Source organism: Gadus morhua, chromosome 11, assembly GCF_902167405.1.
Source record: "Gadus morhua chromosome 11, gadMor3.0, whole genome shotgun sequence".
In the NCBI taxonomy this organism is placed as follows: domain Eukaryota; kingdom Metazoa; phylum Chordata; class Actinopteri; order Gadiformes; family Gadidae; genus Gadus; species Gadus morhua.
Genome location: NC_044058.1, coordinates 20,397,115 through 20,421,832, shown reverse-complemented (window position 1 = coordinate 20,421,832; position 24,718 = coordinate 20,397,115). Strand labels below are relative to the sequence as shown.

Genomic DNA, 24,718 nt, shown 5'->3' with positions numbered 1-24,718 from the left:
GTAATGATTTACGCAATTTATTATTTAAATATTATAGCATAAAATACATGGAGACAAAGAAGGTCTACGGGGAGGGAGTTTGTTGGGTTTGAAGCCTTATCGGTAATGATTTACGCATTGTATTATTATAAATATTGTATCATAATATTGCATAAAATACATAGACAGTTAGCAACACCTGTGATTGATCATCATATTGCGCGTGATTAAAAAGGATTTATTAGGATAAATGATCAGCAGAGGCAGATCATCTTCATCATCGTCATCATCAGAAGTTTATCGCATCGAAGGAGCGAAAACTAGTTTTTAGGGAGAGCCTGGTGATTAATCTCCATCCGGCCGATCTGATCCGAGTACTGATAGTCTTTAATTGCTGCATTTTTCATTCAACACTTAAATAACACTCAAATAAATGTTGGTATCCCTCGCCACTTAATCCAGACTTCCGAGCTAAATTTTTTCTGGGCTTCATTCCAAAAATGGTCTCTGCCCCTTGCCATATGAATTTGGAGTTGTGTTTTATTTTATATATTCTGACACAAATGTATGCGCTCGATGTAACTCGATGATGGTATCCAAGTGAGGCAACACTAAGAATAAGGGTGCATTAATTATCTATTCAATTACATTAGGTAATGGAGTGATAAACGCTATTATATAGCATTAGCATAGGGGCTAGGGTTAGGTTTTTGTATTGTAGTTCAGTTCTTGTAGGTTAAAGTGACTCTGGTTAGGGTTAGCGAACTAAATAACGTCTGCATTTAAATTAATAAAAATTAATACATTAATAAAAAAAGTAACCTTAGTTAACCTGAACACCATTAGTGAACATGAAATGCCTTCAAAGTTGAAAGTTTGAGCGCAGCGTCAAGGTGGCCAAACTGAGTGGTTTAGCTACGCCCAGGGTAGCATCAAAGCCAGGTGGGACTTTAGCGCTCAAGTCCACGCCAGCAGCTGTGACCCTGAAAGCTCAACATGTTACAGCCACTTTAAGGAACGAAGCGTCTGGTAGTTACACGCGGGGTAGGACGGAGAAAATCCAAATTCTTACGGACTTCCTTGAGAAGGTCACTTAAGCTTAAATCTGAATGTCACAGATGGCGCATCGCATGCAAATAGCAGAATGCACAGTACCTTTCCCAGAAGTACCAAGGGCAACCATGCATTTCAATTCAGTTATTTCTGGCCTATATGTGAATGTCCGTATCCAAGATGAGATGTACTTTATGCAGGCAGGAATATGATAAATAGATAGATAGACAGACAGACATACAGTCATATAAGTACTTTATTCACCCTGGAGGGGTTATAATGCTAAAGTAATTAGTAGAATAGTTTAGTTAAAAATTTGGCGAAATGTACAGAATGCACAGCATATAAAACAGCATATAAATATCCGTCGACTCTGATCCCCGCGATCGCTCCAGCCAGTTGTAAAGTGTTATTGCGATTACATCATACTGTATGTACAGTATACATATGTATGTTTGAATATACCATAGGCCCATATCATATGCAGGTAATACCTTCAGTTTGTTATATTTTGTCTATTCAGTAAATGGAATATAATTGGTAATACTTAATAATAAGGGGACATAAATGATCCATTCAATAACTATAGATAATGCAGTAATAAACGTTATCATCTAGCATTAGCGTAGCAGCTAGGGTTTTGTGGTTGTATCATAGTTCATTTCCTGTTGGTTATAATGACTTTGGTTAGGGTTAGCTAACTAAATAACGTATCCATTTAAATAATAAAAAACAAATGCATCAACAACACAAACACCATAAACCGCTCACCCCCGACATAGGATTTGATCACCCAGCCTCTGGCTCCTCCCCCACAGGGCGTGTCCTGGAACACGGTGCGCTACATGATCGGCGAGATCCAGTACGGCGGGCGCGTGACGGACGACTACGACAAGCGGCTGCTCAACACCTTCGCCGCCGTGTGGTTCAGCGAGAACATGTTCGGCCCCGACTTCCACTTCTACAAGGGCTACAGCATCCCCCGCTGCTCCGGCGTGGACCAGTACCTCGCCTACATCCAGGTGGGAATACCCAAACATTGGGAATGCCGGGAAAATGTCGTTGAAACGCGCAACACACGATTCCCAAACAGCGGGGTAACACGCAGAGGTTTTAACTTTTACGCATGCACGTGCGCACACACCTACACGCATGTTCACGATATCGCACACACTCACACACACACACACACACACACACGCAATCACACACATGCACGCACACACACACGTACACACACACATGCGCAATATCGCACACACAAACACAAACACACACATGCTGGTGTTGTGTGCACTGGAGGATTGTGTGTGCGCATTGTGTACGTTTGCACACTCACATGTACACACACGCACACAGTATAGTACGCACTCACATTCGCGCACATTCCCACGTACACACACATGGGCAGTATCGCACGCACTCGCAGTCACACTCGCGCACACACACATACACACGTTGGTGTGGCGTGCACCGGGGCCATTGTGTTAGTTCGGTTGCCGGGTGACGCTGGCTGCAGAGTCTGACGTGCCGTTGTATAAGACACGTACAGTCTCGGCTAAGTGGGCTCCTGTAGAGCTCCTATTTGTTCACAGATTACGGTTGATTTATTAGAGTGTGCTGGGTCTATGCGTTCGTGTGTGTGTGTGTGTGTGTGTGTGTGTGTGTGTTTGTGCTCATGTCTAAGGGTGGTTGCAGTGCTAGTTTCATTACAGCCACTTTCATTATGATGGATGCTAAGAGCTGGGAGGCTCAGAACGCTCTCTCCTTCGCACCGCCCCACAAATAGAGACCGGGAAAAGAAAGAAACAAAGCCACGGCCAAAAACACACACACTGACATACTCTTGTACTTTTTCACTCTCTCTGGTGAATTAGTAATTCAAATTCAATAGAAAAAAATTGCTTTATTGGCAGATAAACCTGGAAAAAAACCTTTACATTGCCAAAGCAGTATAAAAACTAAACAAAGGAAAATATAAAATATAACCATCCCCCTTTAATCTCTCGCTCTTGCTCTCGTTCTCTTTCACTCTCACTCTTACTCTCTTGGTCTCCCTCTTCTGCTCTCTCTCTCTGACACACACATGTGGAAAAACACACACACACACACAACTTAACACAAGGGGTGGACATACAATTCTGGTGGAGAGGAGCTAATTGACCTCCAACAGGGGAGTGAAAGGGACCTTCCATCCGAACCCGCTGCACTTGTCTCTGGACTCGCGCGTGTCTGTGGATTCCTCGGCCCCATCTCCTCCCTAGTAGATGGGGAGCAAAGCGGTGGACGCATGAGTCAGCCCAGCCCATCTCCCTCTGTTAGGATCTTCTTCATCTGGAGGCTGTCTTAACAGCGAGCTCCCATTCCTCATATTGGGGGGGCAGGGAAAAAGAATAGAATGTTTTCCTGTGGTTTCACATGACAACAATGATTTGTCATTTTGTCGAAAGCGCTGACTGCTTACTATTCGCTAGGTCAGTCAAATCAGTCCTCGGTACGGTCAGAGGCCTCTTTTGTTTTGGTTTGGTGGTACTTGTGATTATTAATATCAACGGAAGATAAATAGCGAGGAATGAAAGACATAATTGCAATAGCTCGCATCACATTCCTACGTAAATAGGTTCAACAATGTTTGTGATTTGAGAACGATTCTTGCACACATACACGCATGCAGGAACGCTCGCACGCACACGCACACATCTCCATATAAGAACCTTATTACTGTCACAGTCCTGACATCTTGTCTGCTGGCTAGCTTGAAAGATGAGTTCGCGCCGGGGCCACTTAGTGCCCCAAAATCAGTAAGGGGCTGAATCGCAAACTCACTTCAATATCTCTAATAAAATCCTTTTAATACAACTGTTTCTGTTAAAATGCATTGAATGAAAATGTTGATGGATGTTTTACTCTGAAGCTAGTTTCACGACTCAGACTGCTCAAATCTGGCCATAAGTCTGCCAGAGCCGACACATGTCTGCTGCGGCAATCACGTGGCTGGAGGAGGGGAGCTGGGACCGCGTAATTGGCAAACACACAGTTCACCAGCAAGAAGGAAAGTGTCTGAAAAGGTTTAAAATGAACACTGTATAGACGGGCCACTGTAGAAACGCACTTATTAAAAATCCCTCTGTGAAAGCTTCATCCACTCTCAAGAATGAGTTTATTTGAGAAACAAATCAGTTTCCGGCACAGGCTCTGTGGCGTCTCATCCCAGAGGTTCTGCAATAAAGCAGTAGGACTGCTGGAGCCAAAATGACTCTAAAGCTTATTAGGGTATAAAAGGGTAAAGGCTGTTTTGACCGTCGGTTAAATATATGTTCTTGCTTTAATGGAATGTTCTGTCTTTCAAACGTCTGGTCGATAGAAAACAAATTCCCCGGTCCTATTCTGTTGTCTACATTTTATTGAGACGTCAACACTGACGTGGGCAATGCTGCACTTATCGTAAATGTCCCCTTTTTCGAAGTAAGCCAAATCAAAGCTTCTGTGATAAACACTTTGTCGGCATTTCTGCTGTGACGTGAAGGACACAATGTCCACAATGCACCTTGTTTTGCGGCATTTACCGCTGACCTCCCCTTCTAAAATGGTCACTTGATGGATCAAAGTGTGGTCATGAAGTGTGTGCCGTTGTATAAATAATCCGTCTATGTTCGACTGCTTTGTTTTAACTTGGAACACCAGGCTAATTGACACCTTCCCTAAAGTGCCCTTAAGAGAAAATGAAGCATTTCGTCATAACTCATATTTAGGCCAAATTGTGATATCTAAAGTAAACCTACTCTCCTAACGCTGCTGATTCACTACGCCTCATTGGTTATATCCTAAGCCAATCAGAGTGCGTTTTACATTCCATAATCACTATCTGCCTAAGTCTATCTATTTGGCTAAGGCGTTTTTGCTGCTAAATACAAGATGAACCTTAAAATATGACTTGGTCAATGTTGCTATGAGGTTAACCATTTGTATCTGACTTAGATGACCCCTCCAAGTAAAGATTGACTGTAAAAGGTTGCTGTTTTCAACACATGTTACTGTGCCCGGTAGGCATTTCATAGATGGAGGGATGGAGCGATGAATGGATGGATGGATGGATGGATGGATGGATGGATGGATGGATGGATGGATGGATGGATGGATGGATGGATGGATGGATGGATGGATGGAGGGATGAATGGATGGAGGGAGGGAGGGAGGGAGGGAGGGAGGGAGGGAGGGAGGGAGGGAGGGAGGGAGGGAGGGATGGATGGAAAGATGGATGGATGGATGGATGGATGGATGGATGGATGGATGGATGGATGGATGGGGGATGGATGGATACTTACTATAATCATCCAAGTGTAAATCTGTAAAAACTAATGTAACTCAAACACATCGTCGGGAAAAAGTAACACTATCCCCCGACAAACCACAACACCACACAAACAAACACAAAACCCCCCTCTACTCCGGGCCAACCAGAACGTTCTCCTCTCTCCTCCGTCCCAGGGTCTGCCGGCCTACGACACCCCCGAGGTGTTTGGCCTGCACCCCAACGCCGACATCACGTACCAGAGCAAGCTGGCCAAGGACGTGCTGGACACCATCCTGAGCATCCAGCCCAAGGACAGCTCGTCAGGCGGGGGGGAGACCCGCGAGGCCGTGGTGGGCCGGCTGGCCGACGACATGCTGGAGAAGCTGCCCCCCGACTACGTCCCCTTCGAGGTGAGGCACTCCCCCCCCCCCCTGTTTGTTTGTTTGCTTTTTTGGGGAGTTTTCGTTAAAAAATGTGTCTTTTAAAATTGCCAATTTTAAGATTTTTAAAATGGTCACGTTAATAAATGTAAAAATATTGGATTTTTTTTATTGATAAAAGGCAATTTAACCTTGCATTTCATTTCCATTGGGGCATCGATCTTATCGCCATAGTAGATGTATGTAAATGTTGGAATTTTTAGTTTAATTTGTCGGCCCTGGGGTGGAGGTGTGAGGTTCAGGGGTGTTAGGTTAATCTGAGTCGTGTGAGTCTACCCAAGTGACAGGGTGAGGAAAGGGACAGGAATACAGAGGTACAGGTGGCCGTGTCTGTGTGTGTGTGTGTGTGTGTGTCTGTGTGTCTGTGCGTCATATTGTGGAGGAGGCAGAGAGCCAAAAAAAGGCTCTGGGACACAGGTCACTGGTGGTGTTGGGGCCAATTTACAGGCTTTTTATTCCTGGGCTCATGGCACCATGAGGTGAGAGCATATTGCCACATGTGTGAAGAGACAGCACCACGCAAATCACCCGCCTTGTCTGTCTGTCTGTCTGTCTGTCTGTCTGTCTGTCTGTCTGTCTGTCTGTCTGTCTGTGTCTCTCTCTCTATATGTCTGTCTGTGTCTCTCTCTATATGTCTGTCTGCTCTTCCATCTGTCTCTCTTTCTTTCTGTCTGTCTGCCTGTCTGTCCTTCTGGCTGTGTGTCTATCTGTCTCTCTGTTCTTCTTCAAGGACGCTATGGGAAAAGCTATCAATCTGTGTAATAGAGTGAAGGAGCCTTACATTATCAACGATGTTACATGTTTCAGTGTCTGTTGGGAGAGGCCAATGTTCATGAAACCCACTAAAGAGTGGCATAGATTATTAGAATACTGAGCATGAAAGAATCACTTACTTACACGCACAGGATAAATATTACCCAATGCATCTCAATGAACGGTCCGGGTTCAGGTCTCCATAAAGTCCTGAATGGCTTCAAAGCAAAGGCTTCTGGAGAATAGGGCGTTGGTATACTGAGCTGTTAGCTGAGTAGTGGATAATGTATTTTCAATACAGCAGTATAGTATAGATGTAAGAGTTTTGGGTTGGTTTTTATTACAGTAATGGAAGGCGTGTGAACCATGCATTTCATTTCCATCGGGGCATCAATCTAATCGCCATAGTAGATGTATCTATGGAAACCACATATTGAAGAAGCCCTTAGGTCTGGAGCATGGGCACATTTGAAATGAATGTCTTATCTGGGGAAGAATGATATAGGTACTATTTCCGCGATAACTCTCTTCCCAGATAACATCTCATGGATGCATACCAGAAGTCACTGAATATGAGGATGACAGCCACACTGGGTGTGTGTGTGTGTGTGTGTGGGTGTGGGTGTGGGTGTGTGTGTGTGTGTGTGTGTGTGTGTGTGTGTGTGTGTGTGTGTGTGTGTGTGTGCGCAAATGTTGGTATATGTCACGCCGTTGCAGATAATTTATAGCATAACAACTTTCTTTATTTTTTGACCCGATAAGAAATAATCCCCACACTGTCATGATGAGGTTTTGGGGATTTCAAAACAGTGTTTCCAAAAGAAACACTATGAACACAGTGTATCTCAATACAATGAGACTTTATACTGGAATTGCTTTTCGTTGTCGTCTTGCATACAGCAAAACATGTCCACGGATTGCCAGTCCTTCCTGTTATTCTTCGGCTGTTGTTCTAGCCCTGGTTATAAATTCCGAGAAACGTCCATCAAAACCACGTGCCAACATGCCATAGTCATTGCCATAATAACAAATAAATAGCATGATTGCGTGAAAGATTAGAAATGTGATAATTGATTCATAATTGCTTTAGTATTTAATGCTAACTTTTATCTGTGTACTACTTATAATAACAGTCATTATATATATATAGCCCCATTCCTTATGGATAAAACACAATGGTCCACTTTTTCAGTATTTTATTGAACTTCCGATTGAGAGCCAACTTTGAACAGCCCTGTAAGGGTGAGGGCCAAATTAGAAATAAAACCACTCTGAACTAATTTGTCTGCTGCTAAAGTGCCTGGGGGAGAGAGAGAGAGAGAGAGAGAGAGAGAGAGAGAGAGAGAGAGAGAGAGAGAGAGAGAGAGAGATAGAGAGAGAGAGATAGAGAGAGAGAGCTGCTCCTAATGAGCCAGGTTCAGGAGTTTCTCATTAAGCCCCTGACCCCCACCGCACCACTGCCGAATAAGGACATCACAGCTGTCAATCAAATCAGAATATATCAAAATGTAAATAAAAACAATACGTTGATAAAGACATTGTACAAATAGTTCCTGTAGTAATTCCTCAGTCTGGCGAATTGGTAGAATAGAATAATCTAGAAGTGTGTCCTCAGATCCTTACTGTTCCCAGCGTTACAACCACGGCTGATGAAGCAGCTTTTAGTTTTTACGCATCAAACATGTGGAAAAAACGACCAGAACATAAGAATGTCTCCCTCAACACTTTATAATAAATCAAGGCTCCAGAATCCAAAGTCTTGTTCAAAATGTCCCTTTGAAACTCTTCACGATTGTCATTGTATAAGACGTTCTGCCTATAAAGCGCACAATAAACAGTTGTGTTGGAATGGTTTCTAAAAAAACAACCTTTCTGTTCTGGTTTTCTATTAATCTAATCTGCATCCGATCTATCGTCAGATCCATCGTCCGATCCATCGTCTGATCTGTCGTCCGGTCTTTCTTCCGATCTGTGGTCCGATCAGGTGCGGGAGCGTCTCCAGAAGATGGGGCCCTTCCAGCCCATGAACATCTTCCTGCGGCAGGAGGTGGACCGCATGCAGCGGGTCATCGTGCTAGTCCGCAACACGCTCACCGACCTCAAGCTGGCCATCGACGGCACCATCATCATGAGCCAGAACCTGAGGGACGCGCTGGACTGCATGTACGACGCCCGCATCCCTGCCCGTTGGAAGAAGGTCAGCAAAGAAATAGATGAATTCTTATTGCTAGATAAATATATCATTTTCTGATTGGCGATGGAGAGTTTTAGAAGAAGAAGGAAAACACGCTAACTCGCTTCCAGCAGGGAACCAAACGCGCATTCATGGCTGCTGCTTGGTGCCTCCCCAAGCTATTAATGAAAAATCTTGTCCCTGACACACACACACACACTTGCACGCATGCACAGACACACACACACAAATACACACAAGGCCGCCGTGAATATGCTCCTATTCCCGTAAATGTGTTTTGCTATTATCAGATTTAGTCATTTTTGGTACCATTCCATCTAACAAATGACAAATCATGTACTGTGTCGCTGTGTTTGGGCATCGGACAAGCATCATCCGTCTCCCACTTATGTTCTGTCTCGCTGGCTGGCGCGCTGCTCTTCGGTTTGTTTGTGAATTTTAACAGATTTTGACATTACAGCGCGGAATTCCATCCATAGTTCACAAAACCCATTTCCATGATAGATGGAAACAAATTTCTGTCACTTTGGTTTATATGAAAAAAAAAAAAAAAGGGGAAATAATGGGGAAATGTCAAAGTCAAGAGTAGGCAAATTCTACCACTGGAAATGTACTGTAACATCATGATCTATTTGCATAATCTCTCAAAACATCTTTAATCAGTCCCTCGACATTCTGGAAAATTTCTCCCCCGTAACAAACATGTTTTTAACAACGATTAGAATAACTTGAGAGAAGAGGGAAGAAAATCCAGCCTGGCCTGAATTCTGGGCCTTATGTGTTCCCTTACTTTCACTTTACAAACTTCCACTCCTGTATCTTGTTCTGCTCTCTCCTTCGTGGCCTCTTCACGGCCCTCATCGTTCAAGCGTTTCCTACCTCTCACTCGTTTTCGCTTTCCTTTCCTCCTACATCGTGCCTCATTCTCTTTGTGTGTTGATTGTTGTGCGCTTGTGTGCGTTTTTCCCTTCTCCCAGGCGTCGTGGGTCTCCAGCACCCTGGGCTTCTGGTTCACAGAGCTGCTGGAGCGCAACCGTCAGTTCCAGGCGTGGCTGTTTGAGGGACGGCCGCTCTGCTTCTGGATGACGGGCTTCTTCAACCCGCAGGGCTTCCTGACGGCCATGAGACAGGTACGCATCTGGTGCCGCCGCCGCCGCCCCAGCGGAGGGGGGGGGGGGAGGGGGGGTGGAGGGAGGGGGAGGGAGCCAGATGGGCACGCATATGGGCAGGCACACGCACACAAACACATATGGAAACACTAACACACACACAAACACCCAGACCCAGGAAATGCTTGTGGACCGATATTTGGAAGAAGAACAGACACAAATATGGTCAAACACACACACACGCACGCACACACACCCACACAAACAGACACACAAACATGGACCCACATTAAAAATAGAGATATGGACATGCACAAACAAAATGGACACACCCACTACAAACATAATGCACACACACACGCCCACACACACAGACGCGCGCGCGCGCACACACACACGCAGACACAGACACAGACACACACACCTGCACCTATGGATAAAAGCACACCCACACAATTTCAGTCCAACTGAAATTGTGTGTGCACCGCCGCTACCTTTGTTGCTTGTACTTGTCTGAATAATGCATTGGAGAGGGGGTGAAATGCTGTTGTGTTTTATATATATATTTATATATATATATATATATTCATATTTGTGAATTATACATGCTCACTGTTTTAAATCCTGCCGAGGAAGCCAAGGCCTCCGATGGTAAACAGCGGGGGGTCCATCTATTATCTACAGGGAACTTTAATTGTATAAATCATCTCCACAGTGTTCCCACTTGTGTAGTGGTATCCAGCAGGTCCCTTAGCAGACACCTTTCTCCAGCCTACGCTGACTTAAACAGACATATAGAGCAGGCAGGGAGGGGGGGATGTGCATGTGGGTGCGGTCATCTTGCTCAATGACGCCCGCTGGTAGAGTGAGTGGAAATTGCATTGTACTTAAAGCGCTTTACAATATTGCCTGACATTCACCCATTCATGCACATATTCACACATCAAAAGCAGTGTCGGCCATGCAGGGCGACAGCCAGCCCGTCAGGAGCAGTCAGGGTGAGGCGTCTTGCTCAGGGGACACCTCGACGTTCAGCTAGGAGGAGCCGGGGATCGAACTAACAACCTTGCGGTTACCAGCCGACCCGCCCTACCTCCTGAGCCACACGCCGCCCAGATGCTGTTTAATGACGTCGGGTCATCAAGCGAGCCGGGAGTCCCGCCCTCCCTAATCACTCTCCCTTCCACCCCCCCCCCCCCCCCCCCCCCCCACCCACCACAGGAGATCACCCGGGCCAATAAGGGCTGGGCTCTGGACCGCATGGTGCTCTGCAACGAGGTGACGCGCTGGATGAGGGAGGACGTGGCGCAGCCCCCCTCCCAGGGGGTCTACGTGTACGGGCTGAACCTGGAGGGGGCGGGCTGGGACCGGCGAGGCTGCCGGCTGGTCGACTCCAAGCCCAAGGTCCTCTTCGAGCCCATGCCAGTGGTGCGCATGTACGCCGAGAACAACGGTGAGTCTGAGGTCGAGTGGTCGCGGGACGCTGGAGTAGGACTTCTACAGGTGGATGGGGGCGGGGGGGGGGGGGGGGGGGGGGCGGGGGATGAAGGTGCCAAGAATGGCAAGGGCGGAGTCCCACCTTGTTTCCTGTTGCGTGATGTTTTGTGATATGTACGGTTTGCGTTAGATGACGCTTGAACTTGTGTGTCTCCATGCTTTGACTTGTTATTTGCTGGTTACCGGTGAACTGTTGATGTGACACACACCTGTGTGTCACATCAATTTGACACCTCTTCTTGGATCTGAGTTGAGGGGGCGTGTAGATTAGACTCAGCAACCCTGCCCCAAAAAGTAGAAAATCTGATCAGTTCTCATTTAAACATGCCTGTGCTAGAAAAGGACTTCTGATTACTGGCCCCTTTGGCCGGTAATGAACTGCAGCCTGCTTGTAGTTCACTTTTGACAGTTTGACAGTTTTGACAGTTACATTGTTGACAGCAGTGTCAACCATGCAAGGTAGCAGCCAGCTCGTCGAGCAGCTAGGTGTTTTGCTCAGGGCCAACTCGACACTCACAATTTCTTTCTTTAAAGAACAGACATTCTTCCTTTATCCACTTTCCCCCTTTTCCCTGCTGTTTTACACAATGGAGAGTGGGGGAATTGCTCATTTTGTAAGTTCCATTGAAACCTGAACATTTTAAGCAATTTACCCATTAAAAAGTCCTGCACACAATTGTCAATACATCTCATGCATTCTCGTAGCGATCATCATCTCTTGGTGTGTGATGGAACAACCCAGGAGTGAATATAAACCTCTCTTTGTATTTCCTCTTGTTCTCTCTGAGACACATTGTGCTCTATACTTGTTTCTTCTCATCTTAACGTTCGCACTGCCATTTAAATGTCAAGTGGAAATGGATTGCTATTTATTTAGTCTGGGAACAGATCTACGGGCAGATGGTAAACAATTAGTTCGTGAGAGTACTGGAGCACTAGACTCCACCAACGGCAAGGATGGAACCGCACTCTGAAGCCGTCATCACCTGTCACCCCACGGCCCTCCACACACAAACACACACACATACACTCCTAACACCTCCCGCTCTCGACACGCACACACACACACACACACACACACATATCACCCCCTAGTGCAAAGACTGCCTGGAGATGATTTAACAACACCAAGACGTGCCTTGGTGTGTACACGCATGCACGCACACACACACACACACACACACACACACACACACACACACACACACACACACACACACACACACACACAGAGAGCGTCGGCTGTGCTTGTGTGTGTGTGTGTGTACGTGTGCACTCGACCCCAACTATCCGTTCCCTGCTTGCCTTTCAGGCGTGAATGTGTTGTGATCTTTTTCCACCCAAGCGATTGGGGACTATTCTTGGTTCCGTTGTTGGCGCAGGTCTTTTCTTATCGTGAATCGGTTGGGGATTTACAAAGGACGAGAATCTTCGGCGCTAGCACGCTGTGTGTCTCTGTATGTGTGTGTGTGTGTGTGTGTGTGTGTGTATGGCCCCGGCTTGCTCTTCATTCTGGAGGGATGTTACAAGTGGGTTGGAGGGCCCAGCCACTCCACCAGTCCCATTAGCAGGCCATCAGAGGGGGACGCACCTGACAGGCGGTCTCCCTCGAGAGCGTATTCAGCGACAGGCCCCGCTGAATCCACGGCCGGCGTTAAGGAGGGAATTGTTGTCGTCGAGATGGGACACCGATTCGAGTGTCACAATGCATCCTCCTTGTTTTGTGTTTTTACATTTGGATGCAAGGCGGAGAGATGCTGGCTTCTGCCGTGAGATCGCTCTTTATGTGCTACAGTGACATGCAGTGCAAATCAATCGATGTTTGGTTTCATGCCGCTAGCTCTCAGGGCATTAAGTGTCGTTAGTGGGCGTCAAATATGCCGTAATAATTATTCTGTCGGAGTACAACAATTATGCTCTCTGTATTGTTAGGTTTTTATTGTCTATAGGCCCATCTGTGTGTACGATTTATATTGAATGTTGTCCTCTGTTCTTATTGTTCGCTAACCACCTACTTTAAATCGTCCATGAGGGACAAATCAAATATTACAATTTGTGCGTATGAATAACTTTATATAACAGACAGACATTGTTTTTTTAACCATTTTATAAGCTGCTAGTTGTTTTCATAATTGGGTTTTACCATTGTACTATTCTCAAACCCATTTAAGCCTAGTAATTTATTCAGATGGGTGCAAATCCCACAAACTAGTACGGATGAAATGCCATAGGACTTAGTGTGTTTCTCTATGGCCTCCTCGGTAAAGTAAGGACTCACAGAGTATGTTCCCCTGTGCGTCGCAGGCGTCAAGGACACACGTCTGTACTCCTGCCCGGTCTACAAGAAGCCTCTACGCATGGACACCAACTACATCGCGGCCGTGGACCTGAAGACCTCTCTGGCTCCAGAGTACTGGATCCTGCGTGGTGTGGCGCTACTCTGCGACGTCACGTAATTTATGTGGTTGGTCGTGGGAAGGGTTACATGTTGCTGCTGGCTAATGTATTTTTATGAGTTATTGTTTTCTTTTGTTGTTGCAGTTTATTTAAAAGAAAGTGTTGTGGAACCGTTTTGCTCATTAACCAGGATTTTTCTATGTTCCATCAAGTGTTTTGAGGTTCTTTTTAACGTTTTACTGCATTTCGGACGACCAAAGTGCTGACTGTCATCATATCTAATCGACTGTAATGCATTGAAGATGGAATATGATGATATTCATTTATACCTTAAGTATATTCAATCTGTGCTTTTAGCTGGGTGTAATTAATTCCTCCTCATGCTCATGCTTTACTTTGTTTGACAGAGCTGGGCAATTTGGGCAGAAATAATGATCATGATTATTTTTGATCAATATTTTGATAACAATTTCCAGCAATTATTTTAATCATGGAAAAGAACATTGAGTAAAATGGCACAAAAATAACTAATTATTTTTCAAAGAAAGCTTTATTCAGCTCCCAGTGCTGAAGTCGTAAGCTGTTGAAGGAAACCATATGAGGAAATTAACTGGCACTGGTCTCTTTCATAGAATGTAATGTCTAAATGGTCGTCATTTAACAATGTACAACGATACGATGTTTGGAATGGTGTTGGTGTTTAGGTTTGGTTAGCTCCAGAAGTGCAATTTACAGCTGTAAAGTAAGTGTAATTATCATTTTGTAAAGATGCCTTTGGAAAAAGTATCTTTATTTAGGTATTGACTAAAAAATAGTAAACAGCATATTCTGGATAACTATGTTCGATTTCTACAACTGAGCATTGGGATTTGTAGATTAGACATTAAATTCAGAAAGCAATAGATTATTTGTCCCATGTGAGCTGTGATTGTTTGATATAACTTGCGGAATATATATTTATAACAAATACAGACTTTGAAAAAGATGCCTGCACGAAGTGGGAGAATAAAACCCATTGAAATACATATAAATTGTATTTATTGTTTTTCTTAACAAAAGAACAAACCGGAAAAAGAAACCTATTCTAAACAACAACATTGTCGAAAAAACATCAAAACACTTTTTTGATAGTATTTTCTTTTGTACAAAATCACACGACAGAAGACACTGCAAAACTACCCTGTACAGAGGCCTGGGAATAAGGCCAGGGGGGGGGGGGGGGGGAATCTGAAATCCTCTTTGTTCTTTTGAAGTGAAAGGAGAGACAATATACGCGAGAGTTTGAGTATTATCAAAACCAAAAGCGAGATCTTTCTTCTATCGGGTGCCGCTTGAACTAGGACGTATATTATCTTAAGTTTTGTTCTGATACCTCAGAACAGGACAGTGTTTTTTCTCAATCAATGTTTATCTCTGTATGTTATGCTGGGCGATCTTGAAATACATCCATTGTTTGTGTGCGTTGAACGAAACAGGTGGCGTATGTACACTACGATCCCATCCCTCGCTCTCTCACCTATATCCAGATGTATCCGATATACACAGCAGTACTCATGCACTATGTAATTCAGGAATCACCTAACTGCACTGTCTCTATAATGACAAAGCGAGAGTTATGGTTGGACGATGACACAATGACCACGCAGTCGCTTTGACTGTTTTGGTTCTGCGTCGGGTTTACGTTGGGTTTATTTTAACCGGCCAATCACAGCCCTTGGTGCTGCGTCGCCTCGAGACAAAGATTGCGCACGCAGGCCCTAACAGTGGACGCAAAGGAGGGTTTGCAAGGACGTAATGGGTCCCCTTGCGTTGCGTCAACGTCCAATCATAACTCGACCTTAACTCGAGTGACTTCACCAAGTCGGGAGGGAACCGGAACGTAAAAATAGCAAAGCTACGCGAACACAGGAACAAGCTGACCACACCACGCAGAACCACACCCCTACGGTGGGGCGACCCTCCTGGGGCATTGGGGTGTGGGTGTGGGGGGGGGGGAGGAGGAAGGCAAAGCTGAGAATGAATGCAAGCTGCTACCGTTGCATGGCTACTTTGAAAGGTTGCATCAGTTCTTTGTGACCGTCCATTCAAGTTTTTATCGGCCGCGTCGAATTTCCAACCGAAATACACATTCACCAGAGCATGTCCTGATCAAGACGCCCTTCTACCACAGCACTCTTTTGGTAATATATTTATTCGAATGGTTGGATTTAATTGTGTTTGATCCCTGCTACTTTGATTGGATGTTGATTCCGTCCGATGTTGAGCGACCTTGATAGGTAGGATATTTGGAATGATCAACATCGGTGTGCAGTCGTATATCGGTCTTCCATCTTGTTGTATACTCGTTTGAGTCCAGTCCTTCCTTTTAGCTTGTCTTCCTGCTGTACACAGTACACCTACACTTCTATGCATGACAAAATAACAACTACAGCGGTGTCATTGGCGTTCATACGTTGGGCTCTATGTATTGTTCCGACGATGGATGTTTATTAAGATAATATTTTTTCAGTTCTACCTTTAAAAGTCAAACGTTTGTCGCTGAACAAAAAAAGGTAGTCAAGGTCCTTCTGCGTAGCGTCCGCTGTCCTCGCCGTTTCCCATTGGCCGTGAAAAAAAAGCGGTACCCCCGAAAAATAAAAAGTGAATAAATAACAGAATAGTTTTGTGTCGAAACCGAGTCAATCTTTCCTGGTCGGCGTCTCAAGGCATGACGTTCCCCTGGGAGAGCGAGCGAGTCATCTCCGTGTGGACGAAGTAGGTCTTGAGCTCGCCTTTGCCCTTGACGTTGATGATGCCGCGACAGGAGCACATGTAGCCCAGCGTGAGAAGGATACGGCTGGTCTCCTCGGTCACCTGGAGCGGGGAGAGGGAGAGGGAGAGAGAGAGGGAAAGAGAGAGAGAGAGGACATGGCTCGTTAGCTTGATTAGCTCCCAGTGCAGGTCACAGTACGACGCCTTGGTTGGGAAGGGAACCAAAACCTTTGCAGAAAATCGGATTGCTTCAAGAAGAAAACAATGAAATCCGTCTACAGAGGGCTGCTGGACATAAAACCTTATTAGGAACTCGCTAGTTTACCGACAGACCGAGCACTATTGAGGACTTGGGAGTGTGACACGGAAATAACAACTCCATGTTTGATCTTGGAGACCAGGCCTGTAGGAGGAGGTTTTTTTGGTAGTTTCATGCGTGTGTGTGTGTGTGTTGGTCGAGCGTTCAATTGATGCCCGCCAGAGTGACAGCAGCTCACCTGTATCTTCCCCAGGACTCCGGTGCTGTCCATTCGGCTGGCCACGTTCACTGTGTTCCCCCAGATATCGTACTGCGGTTTCTGGGCTCCGATCACCCCCGCGATGACCGGCCCGTGGTTGATACCTGGACAGCAGGAAACAAGCAACAATAAGACCCTAGTAACACACAGAGTATATGCTGGATGTGTCACACGTCCAGGATTATCTCTTGCCGAGGACACTCATTGGATATATATACCGGAGATTGCCGATCAATCAAATGTGCTTTGACGCAGAGCCACACACGCTGAACTGGGTACGTTGCTAATCTATGAATATCTCTTGACGAGAACACACGCACGTGAGCGTGCACACCCAAGAGTGAGCGAGCACATGCACACGCACACGCACAGACACACACACAGTATGTAGTCAAGGAAACAAGGTGGTTTTTGCCATTGGCATTCAACAAGAGCGAATAGACCATCATGCCCACTGGAACAAATGCACAAAGACGCCATACATGACACCATTGTCCGGCGTTGAAGTACAGCAAGTGAATGTATTGGGCTCCTGCGTCTGAGAAGCTGCTTTTGTACATTTGTCAGTGAGCATGCTAATTTGTGCTTAGCATCTGCTCGCCCTCCTTGCTGTCCTACATTCTGATAAGCCCTTTTTTTGACGAGCTCCATTGACCCGACTCGATGGCAAACTTGCAGACGCACAGATGTTATTTATTCGTCATTGAATTAAACACAAGAAGGATATGGCCGAAAGGCAAAGTCCTGAAATTGAATGTGGTTTAATAAAATGCCCTATTTGAGTCAAACTATGGCCCCGGAGGGAAAGACTTTCTTCAGGAAGAGGCCATTGCCCAGAGCAGGTCTAGTTACAACAGTGCTTTATATCTCTGGTGTTTTACTACACAGTGTGAAAAAAATTGCCAAGAACTATCAAAGCGAAAATATAAAACAACTAGACTGCGCTAAAGTGGACAAGAAAATACTAAATTACACGATTCTTTGTTTCCGTCACAGCTAGCATAGCCAGCAGGTGTCCTTTTTTACTCGTTTGGCTCAAACTACAGAGTACTGTAAACCGACCCCATACACACACACACACACTCACGCACGCACGCACGCACGCACGCACGCGCGCACGCACGCACGCGCGCGCAGGGGATTTGTGCTCTGATCCAGGGAGACGCATTAGGCTCATCAGGAAGAAGGACACAGCGGGGCGATAACTGCGGGCACGTGCACCTGTACGCACACACACACTGCTGAGTTAATAGCCTGCCCCCCGCTGAGTTCCAACCTCAGAGGTTGGAGAGGGAGTGAAGTGTCACCAGAGCACAGGTAGCACACACCATTCGCCCCCTCTTTCTGATCCTCTTCCTCTCAATCTCTCTACCCCCCTCTCTCTCTCCTTCACCTTCCTCTGTCCAACACTCCTCCTCTCTCTCCCCTCTCGCTCTCCCTCCACCTCCCTCTCTCTCTCCTCCACCTTCCTCTCTCCAACCTTCGTCTCCCCTCTCTCGCTCAAACCTCCCTCTCTCTCTCCTCCACCTCCCCCTCACTCTCTCCTGCTGTTGGAAGGAGGGTTTTAATGTGTCAAATGAATGAATGACCTGGTGTGCGTGATGTTCGCCTCCAACCCGGACTTCAACACAGAATCTGACGTCAACAAGGAGGGCTTGGAGTGCCTGAGGCTCCTGAACGTGTTTTACTACACAGTGTCATAAAAAAATCGCCAAGAACTATCCAGGCGAAAATATAAAACAACAAGACTGCGCTAAAGTGGAAAAGAAAATAAATTACACGATTCTTTGTTTCCGTCACAGCTAGCCTAGCCAGCAGGTGTCCTTTCTTATTCGTTTTGCTCAAACTACAGAGTGCTGTAAACCAACCCCACACACACACACACACACACACACAAACACACACACACACACACAGGGGATTTGTACTCTGATCCAGGGAGACGCATTAGGCTCATCAGGCTGCGGGAAGGACACAGCGGGGCGATAACTGCGCACACGTGCACCAGTACGCACACACACACTGCTGAGTTAATAGCCTGCCCCCCGCTGAGTTCCACCCAGAGAGGTTGGAGAGGGAGTGAAGTGTCACCAGAGCACAGGTAGCACACACCATTTGCCCCCTCTTTCTTATTCTCTTCCTCTCAATCTCTGTACCTCCCTCTCCCTCTCCTTCACCTTCCTCTCTCTCCATCTCCCTCTCCTTCACCTTCCTCTCTCACACTTCTCCACCTCCCTCTCTCTCCACCTCTCTCTCTCTCCTTCACCTTCCTCTATCCAACACTCCTCCTCTCTCTCCCCTCTCGCTCTCCCTCTCTCTCCTCCTGTTGGAAGGAGGGTTGTAATGTGTCAAATGAATCAATCAGCCACAAACTCTCTTCCTGCCTGTGATTATTGTAATTTACGTCAAGGAAATGTCGATGTTGTGTTCCTCAAACTGTTTACCTTGCAATGGTGTTTCGCCGAGGGGACACAGTGTCTACTGAAGCGGTTATCAGAACAGAGAGACGTTCGCATGCTCCTCCCCCTACAGCTTGTTCATTTCTCCATGATAATCGATGGTGTGACTCACCGACTCTGAGTTTGAAGTCATTGAAGGAATGCCGGTTGATCACGTCGAGTTTTCCCACCAACGCGAAGGCAAACTCAAGCATGGTCCCGATGTGCATGTACTGTCGGTCGTGCTCCTGGAGACACACAGAAACACACGTGTAGGCGGACTGGTGTCACACACACACACACACACACACACACACACACACACACACTAATGCAATGTAAAACATTATGTGAGTTAAGAGTCTGTTTGTCTGTATGTAGGTCCGTCTGTCTGTGGTGTTCAGAGTTTACATGGACTCTACATAGCAACCTCCCAACCCCCCCTCTAACGCACTGATTGTATATAGTACGTCCTTGCACTTAGCCTTGTGTAGCATCTTATCCTACCTATATTTTTTGTGTACGTTGAAGGGGTCCACCTAGCAATTCTTAGTTCCTGGCACTTCTATGAACATCGTTACTGTACCAAGATCGATATATTGTACTTTTATAAGTCGCTTTGTAAAAAAGCGTCCGCTAAATGTAAATGTCAAGATAAATGTTAATCTGCCCAGCATTGTGTAGTTTGAGCCCAAGGAAAAGAATAAAAAGATACCTGCTGAGTGAGCTAGTTCTCAGAAAGCAGGGCCAGTTGAGAGAATTCGAACAAAGCTGTCTGTAAACAGAGACTAACTACATTTTGCCGCCCACTGTTTTTTTCACAGGTTTTTTGTTAAAGTATTATCTTTTTTTCTGATAGTCCTTTACTTTTTACCGTCACGCTGTTTTAATGAATCAATGTCCTAGAAAACACTACGGTTAGAAGATTGGCCCTTGGTAATTGCTAGTTCCTGATTAATGCAATCAAATCAGGAGGAAATAGCCTAATACACATTTGATATTAGGACTTGTACAATATTTCCTTTCAGTGCCATTTTATTCAATAATTAGTCAAGTCAGTCAGTCAGTCAGTCAGTCAGTCAGTCAGTCAGTCAGTCAGTCAGTCAGTCAGTCAGTCTGTCTGTCTGTCTGTCTGTCTGTCTGTCTGTCTGTCTGTCTGTCTGTCTGTGTGTGTCTGTGTGTGTGTGTGTGTGTGTGTGTGTGTGTGTGTGTGTGTGTGTGTGTGTGTGTGTGTGTGTGTGTGTATGCTTGTGCGTGAATCATGACCGTACCTGCATTGTGTGCTCGGGTGCAGGCGATGCGTTGAGCCCAGTAGCAGCCATATACGTGCTGCCAATGGTTTTGATCTTCTCTACCCCACTGAACTTAGGCTTGGACAGAAGCTACACAGACAGACAGACACAGACATCAAAATACAGACAGTTCATTAGGAACATAAAACACACTACTTTTGGGGTTTGTATAACATAACGCACCCTATTGTGTGTTATGTGTTTTTTTTGCATTAAGACTTGTTGAGACAGACCCTTTCTGTTCATTGAAGGTCAACATGTCCAGGGTTTATTAATAACTTATTGTGTTGCTCAAGTGAAGTTGCTTCGAGTGTAATGACTACAGGCAGCCGAACAACATCGTAGTTTCCCAATACCTCATCGAAGTCGGCGATGATCTCGTTCAGGAGCCTCAGGCACTCCAAGCCCTCCTTGTTGACGTCAGACTCGGTGTAGAACTCCTTGAAGTCCGGGATGGAGGCGAACATCACGCACACCAGGTCATACGACTGGTGGTACAAGTCCTGCAAGGGGCCCGAGCAGAGGGTTGTCAGACACAGAGGTGGCCGGGAGAGACCGGCGGCAACACACAGCTATACACATACGCATCCACCATGTTGAGGAACTCTAAACAAGGGCCATGGTTTGAAGTTTAATGTGAAAGATTTAAAAAAGATTTGAGAGAAAGGAAATTGTTAAACCAAAAGGGAATCACTAACATCCATGTTTGTTATATCCGTCAAACTACCAGTTCCAATCCAACAGGACTGCAACATTACTTGAACGTTTATGCAGTTATACAACCCCTGAAAATGTGTGAATTTGTGGTCCTGATGCAGTAGTTATATGCCCAATAAAATTAACAACCGACATTATTTTAACAGAGCAATACAACCATTAACAGATTACTGTAATGAACTCAAGTCGGGTGTAGAGAACCGAGTCTGACACCAGCTTTTAAAAAATGTTTGGCCGACCATTTAAACGATCGATTTCCTTGCCAATGTACTCCAAACAGTACAGACTTCCCACAAGCCAACATTGGATCCTCATTGGAGGTGGATCGTACCAATGTAACCACACGTCTCGGACGCCATTCTGGTGGTAAGATCAGTTTTTTTACGCAACGTTTTTGGGATCTGCCCCCGGCTGTCAGGTCCTTCTCGCCCACCTCGTTCTTCCAGTTGCGCGCCAGGAAGTGTTCTGCGACGTGCGCGGGCAGAACGTTCTCCAGCAGCACGCGGTTAAGGTTCTCCATGGTCTCGATCTCCTCGCACTCCTTCTTGAACTTGTTCTTCCACAGGAAGTCTAACCTACAGTAATATTCATTCTGTTACAAGAGGACACAGAGGTGAAGAGGCTGTAGGTACAGCTGCACAGCGTTGCTTCCATCAAAGACACACAGAGACACAGAGAGGCAGAGAGAGAGAGAGAGAGAGAGAGAGAGAGAGAGAGAGAGAGAGAGAGAGAGAGAGAGAGAGAGAGAGAGAGAGAGAGAGAGAGAGAGAGAGAGAGAGAGAGAGAGAGAGAGAGAGACACACACACACACAGAAATAGAGAGAGAAAGAGACAGAGTCAGAGAGACAGAGGCAGAGACAAAAAATAATTCCCAATTGTAGTGATGACAATGAGGTATTTTCTTTTTATATTTTACTCAACAAAAAGCGTCAGCAAGAGTTTTGGCTCAATGTTGAAAACACAATGGATCTATCCATGCTCTATTTCAATTTTCACCACCAAAAAAAAAGGCTGCATTTGACAATTGTTACATTTTAAATATTCACAAGAAAGTGTCTCTTGTGTTGGATCGGTCGTGAAATGAGACGAACCACAATGCAACATCATTGTCGTCTCCATCAAGTATTCCATAAATCCATTTCCAAGTAACTGTCTTTTGTTGATGTTGTTTGTTGTACCTCCCCCTCAACCTCCTCGCCCCCCACAAAAATCTATTTCGGTGAAGTCATCAGTCATACACGGTCTCTGCGCTGGATGCAGATAAGCGGTGGGTGAACAACAAGGTTCAGCCTGGCTAAGACAAAGTGGGAGGGGAGGGAGATAAGCTGAGCTTACGGACGCTGGCAGAGGAAGAGGAGGAGGGGAAGATGGTATGCAGGTTCAATAACCTGTTTCTCAGCTTAACGCTGTTACATCTTACCTACATGAGCACTTGCCGTTTCACCATGTGATGAACACATTATGGCTTGAGGGCGTAAAATAAAATAAAGAAACACAACTGGTTTCGCTGTGTGTTATGTATTAATCGCAAACACGATTTGGGGATTCACTGTGTGGATGCACTGTTGTTTATTTCAATAAACAGTCGTCGGTCGATTAATTTCAAACGTTGAAATGTATCTTGATAATATTAAGAGATTCCTTTTGGATGAATGTGTGTGGTAAGTCATCCGACAGCCACTTTGCTCGCTGTGAACAGGAGGGAAACAGAGGCTGAAAGACTATGGGAGGATATCGATCTTAACAACACCTCCGAAACCATTCTTCTCATAAGGAATTCATGAGGCTTAAGACGGGGCCACTGCTATCTCCTGATGACACATTCCTAGAAACACATTTGTCATCCTAATAGAAAATGCAAGCAAAATAATTATGCAAATTGTGCTCATGCAACAAGCATGTTGATGCGGCGCAGCAGCACAGAACTAATCGGATCCACAACATAAAGATGTCTGTGTCCATGCCTAGGCGATGTCAGAACAGGCCTTGGTATTGCACAACACAGCGATAACTCAGGAGATCAGCTGCCTTTCATTCATGGGTTAGATTGTTGATAGCCGGTATCCTCGTCCATGTGGATTCTGCTCCCCTTTTTGAGAGCCTACAAGCATTTCTGTTCAAGGCTACATGTTAAACACACACTCCCTGACACACACAGACACGCAACAACACAATACATGTTTGTTTAATCACTGTTTATAATGATATAACATTGACTTAGTCGGATGCTAGCTTAGAGTAACAGTAGCACATTAAGATTACGAAGCCATCTGTTTTGACGTGGCGGGGCTTCTTCATACCTACCTAGGGTATTTGAGAATACCCTAGGATCACCCGATGGGAAATATATGTGCTTCTGTGACTTCTTTGGTTTCCGCGGAAACCAGTTGTAAGACAGAGACAGAAGTTTGACGAAACCAGGAGACAAAAGTGACACACACACACACACACACACACACACACACACACACACACACACACACACACACACACACACACACACACACACACACAGACAGAGAAACACACACACACACCACACACAGTCGTAAGCTTCACTAGCTTCGTCTCGATTCACTGTATATGATGCGTGAATATGTGCACTGCACCGTTCTCCGTGCTTCTGTCGACTTTTGCTTGTTATTACTGTCGCTCCATGCGTGTGTCAGTTACAGTACCCCTCAAGGCACAGTGTCCAAGCCTCATGGTTCCTCACTGCGTCTCATTGTAGGGAATGCAGACCCAGTTGGCCTGAAGACCATCAACAGTACGTAGGCAGCCTCGACTTTGCACACTCCGGTTTCAGCCATTCCAGGGGGAGTCTGGCCCATATGTCATAAAAAGTCTGCTAAAGGCCACCAGAAGCATTGTAAAAAGATAAAAACCCAGACATTGTGGTCCCAGCCTCCCACAGCAGGTAACTCTCACAGCAACACAACCCAGAGCAGCCTGGCGGCCATTAATCAGTGGCAGGAACCTGTGTCAAGGGAAGGGGAATAAGCAGGCTCTCAGAGGTCTGCTTTCACAGCATTTGCATAAGTCTCTTAAAGTCCCCGGTAATCTGTACTTTCCTTCAATTCAGGTTTGTTTTTTGTTTTTTGTGTTCACTGTGTGTAGTCAAAACGGTGACAAATGTTTGGATACGTGCACATTCGGAAACAGCCACTATCACTTCCTGGATGTTATTGAGGCAGGACGTCTGGAATACGGAGGAACCTCACACCTCATTGACCAATGGGACCATTCATAAGCCTGGCAGATCACAAACATGATCCTATTTGTTCCA

At 45.6% G+C, this 24,718-nt stretch overlaps 2 protein-coding genes across 3 annotated transcripts in view; one reads left to right on the top strand and one right to left on the bottom strand.

Annotated features, from left to right (window-relative positions):
* dnah5 (dynein, axonemal, heavy chain 5) overlaps positions 1–14,215 on the top strand; it is a 138,397-nt gene extending 124,182 nt beyond the window's left edge. Inside the window, exons 83-88 of the mRNA XM_030370379.1 lie at positions 1,851–2,054; positions 5,521–5,736; positions 8,504–8,716; positions 9,691–9,843; positions 11,044–11,275; positions 13,624–14,215. Of these exons, the coding sequence (XP_030226239.1) occupies positions 1,851–2,054; positions 5,521–5,736; positions 8,504–8,716; positions 9,691–9,843; positions 11,044–11,275; positions 13,624–13,775 (1,170 nt within the window). The 3' untranslated portion in view covers positions 13,776–14,215. The remainder of the gene's footprint in view (positions 1–1,850; positions 2,055–5,520; positions 5,737–8,503; positions 8,717–9,690; positions 9,844–11,043; positions 11,276–13,623) is intronic.
* A 508-nt stretch (positions 14,216–14,723) lies between these two features.
* adcy2a (adenylate cyclase 2a) overlaps positions 14,724–24,718 on the bottom strand; it is a 60,033-nt gene continuing 50,038 nt past the window's right edge. Inside the window, exons 20-25 of one of the 2 annotated variants that reach the window (XM_030370888.1) lie at positions 21,866–22,024; positions 21,072–21,218; positions 20,695–20,805; positions 19,557–19,671; positions 16,965–17,089; positions 14,724–16,569 (exon numbers count right to left, since the gene is read on the bottom strand). In XM_030370888.1, the coding sequence (XP_030226748.1) occupies positions 16,417–16,569; positions 16,965–17,089; positions 19,557–19,671; positions 20,695–20,805; positions 21,072–21,218; positions 21,866–22,024 (810 nt within the window). In that variant the 3' untranslated portion in view covers positions 14,724–16,416. Of the gene's footprint in view, positions 16,570–16,964; positions 17,090–19,556; positions 19,672–20,694; positions 20,806–21,071; positions 21,219–21,865; positions 22,025–24,718 lie in introns of those variants that run through there. The other variant, XR_003978574.1, reaches the window with a different exon arrangement.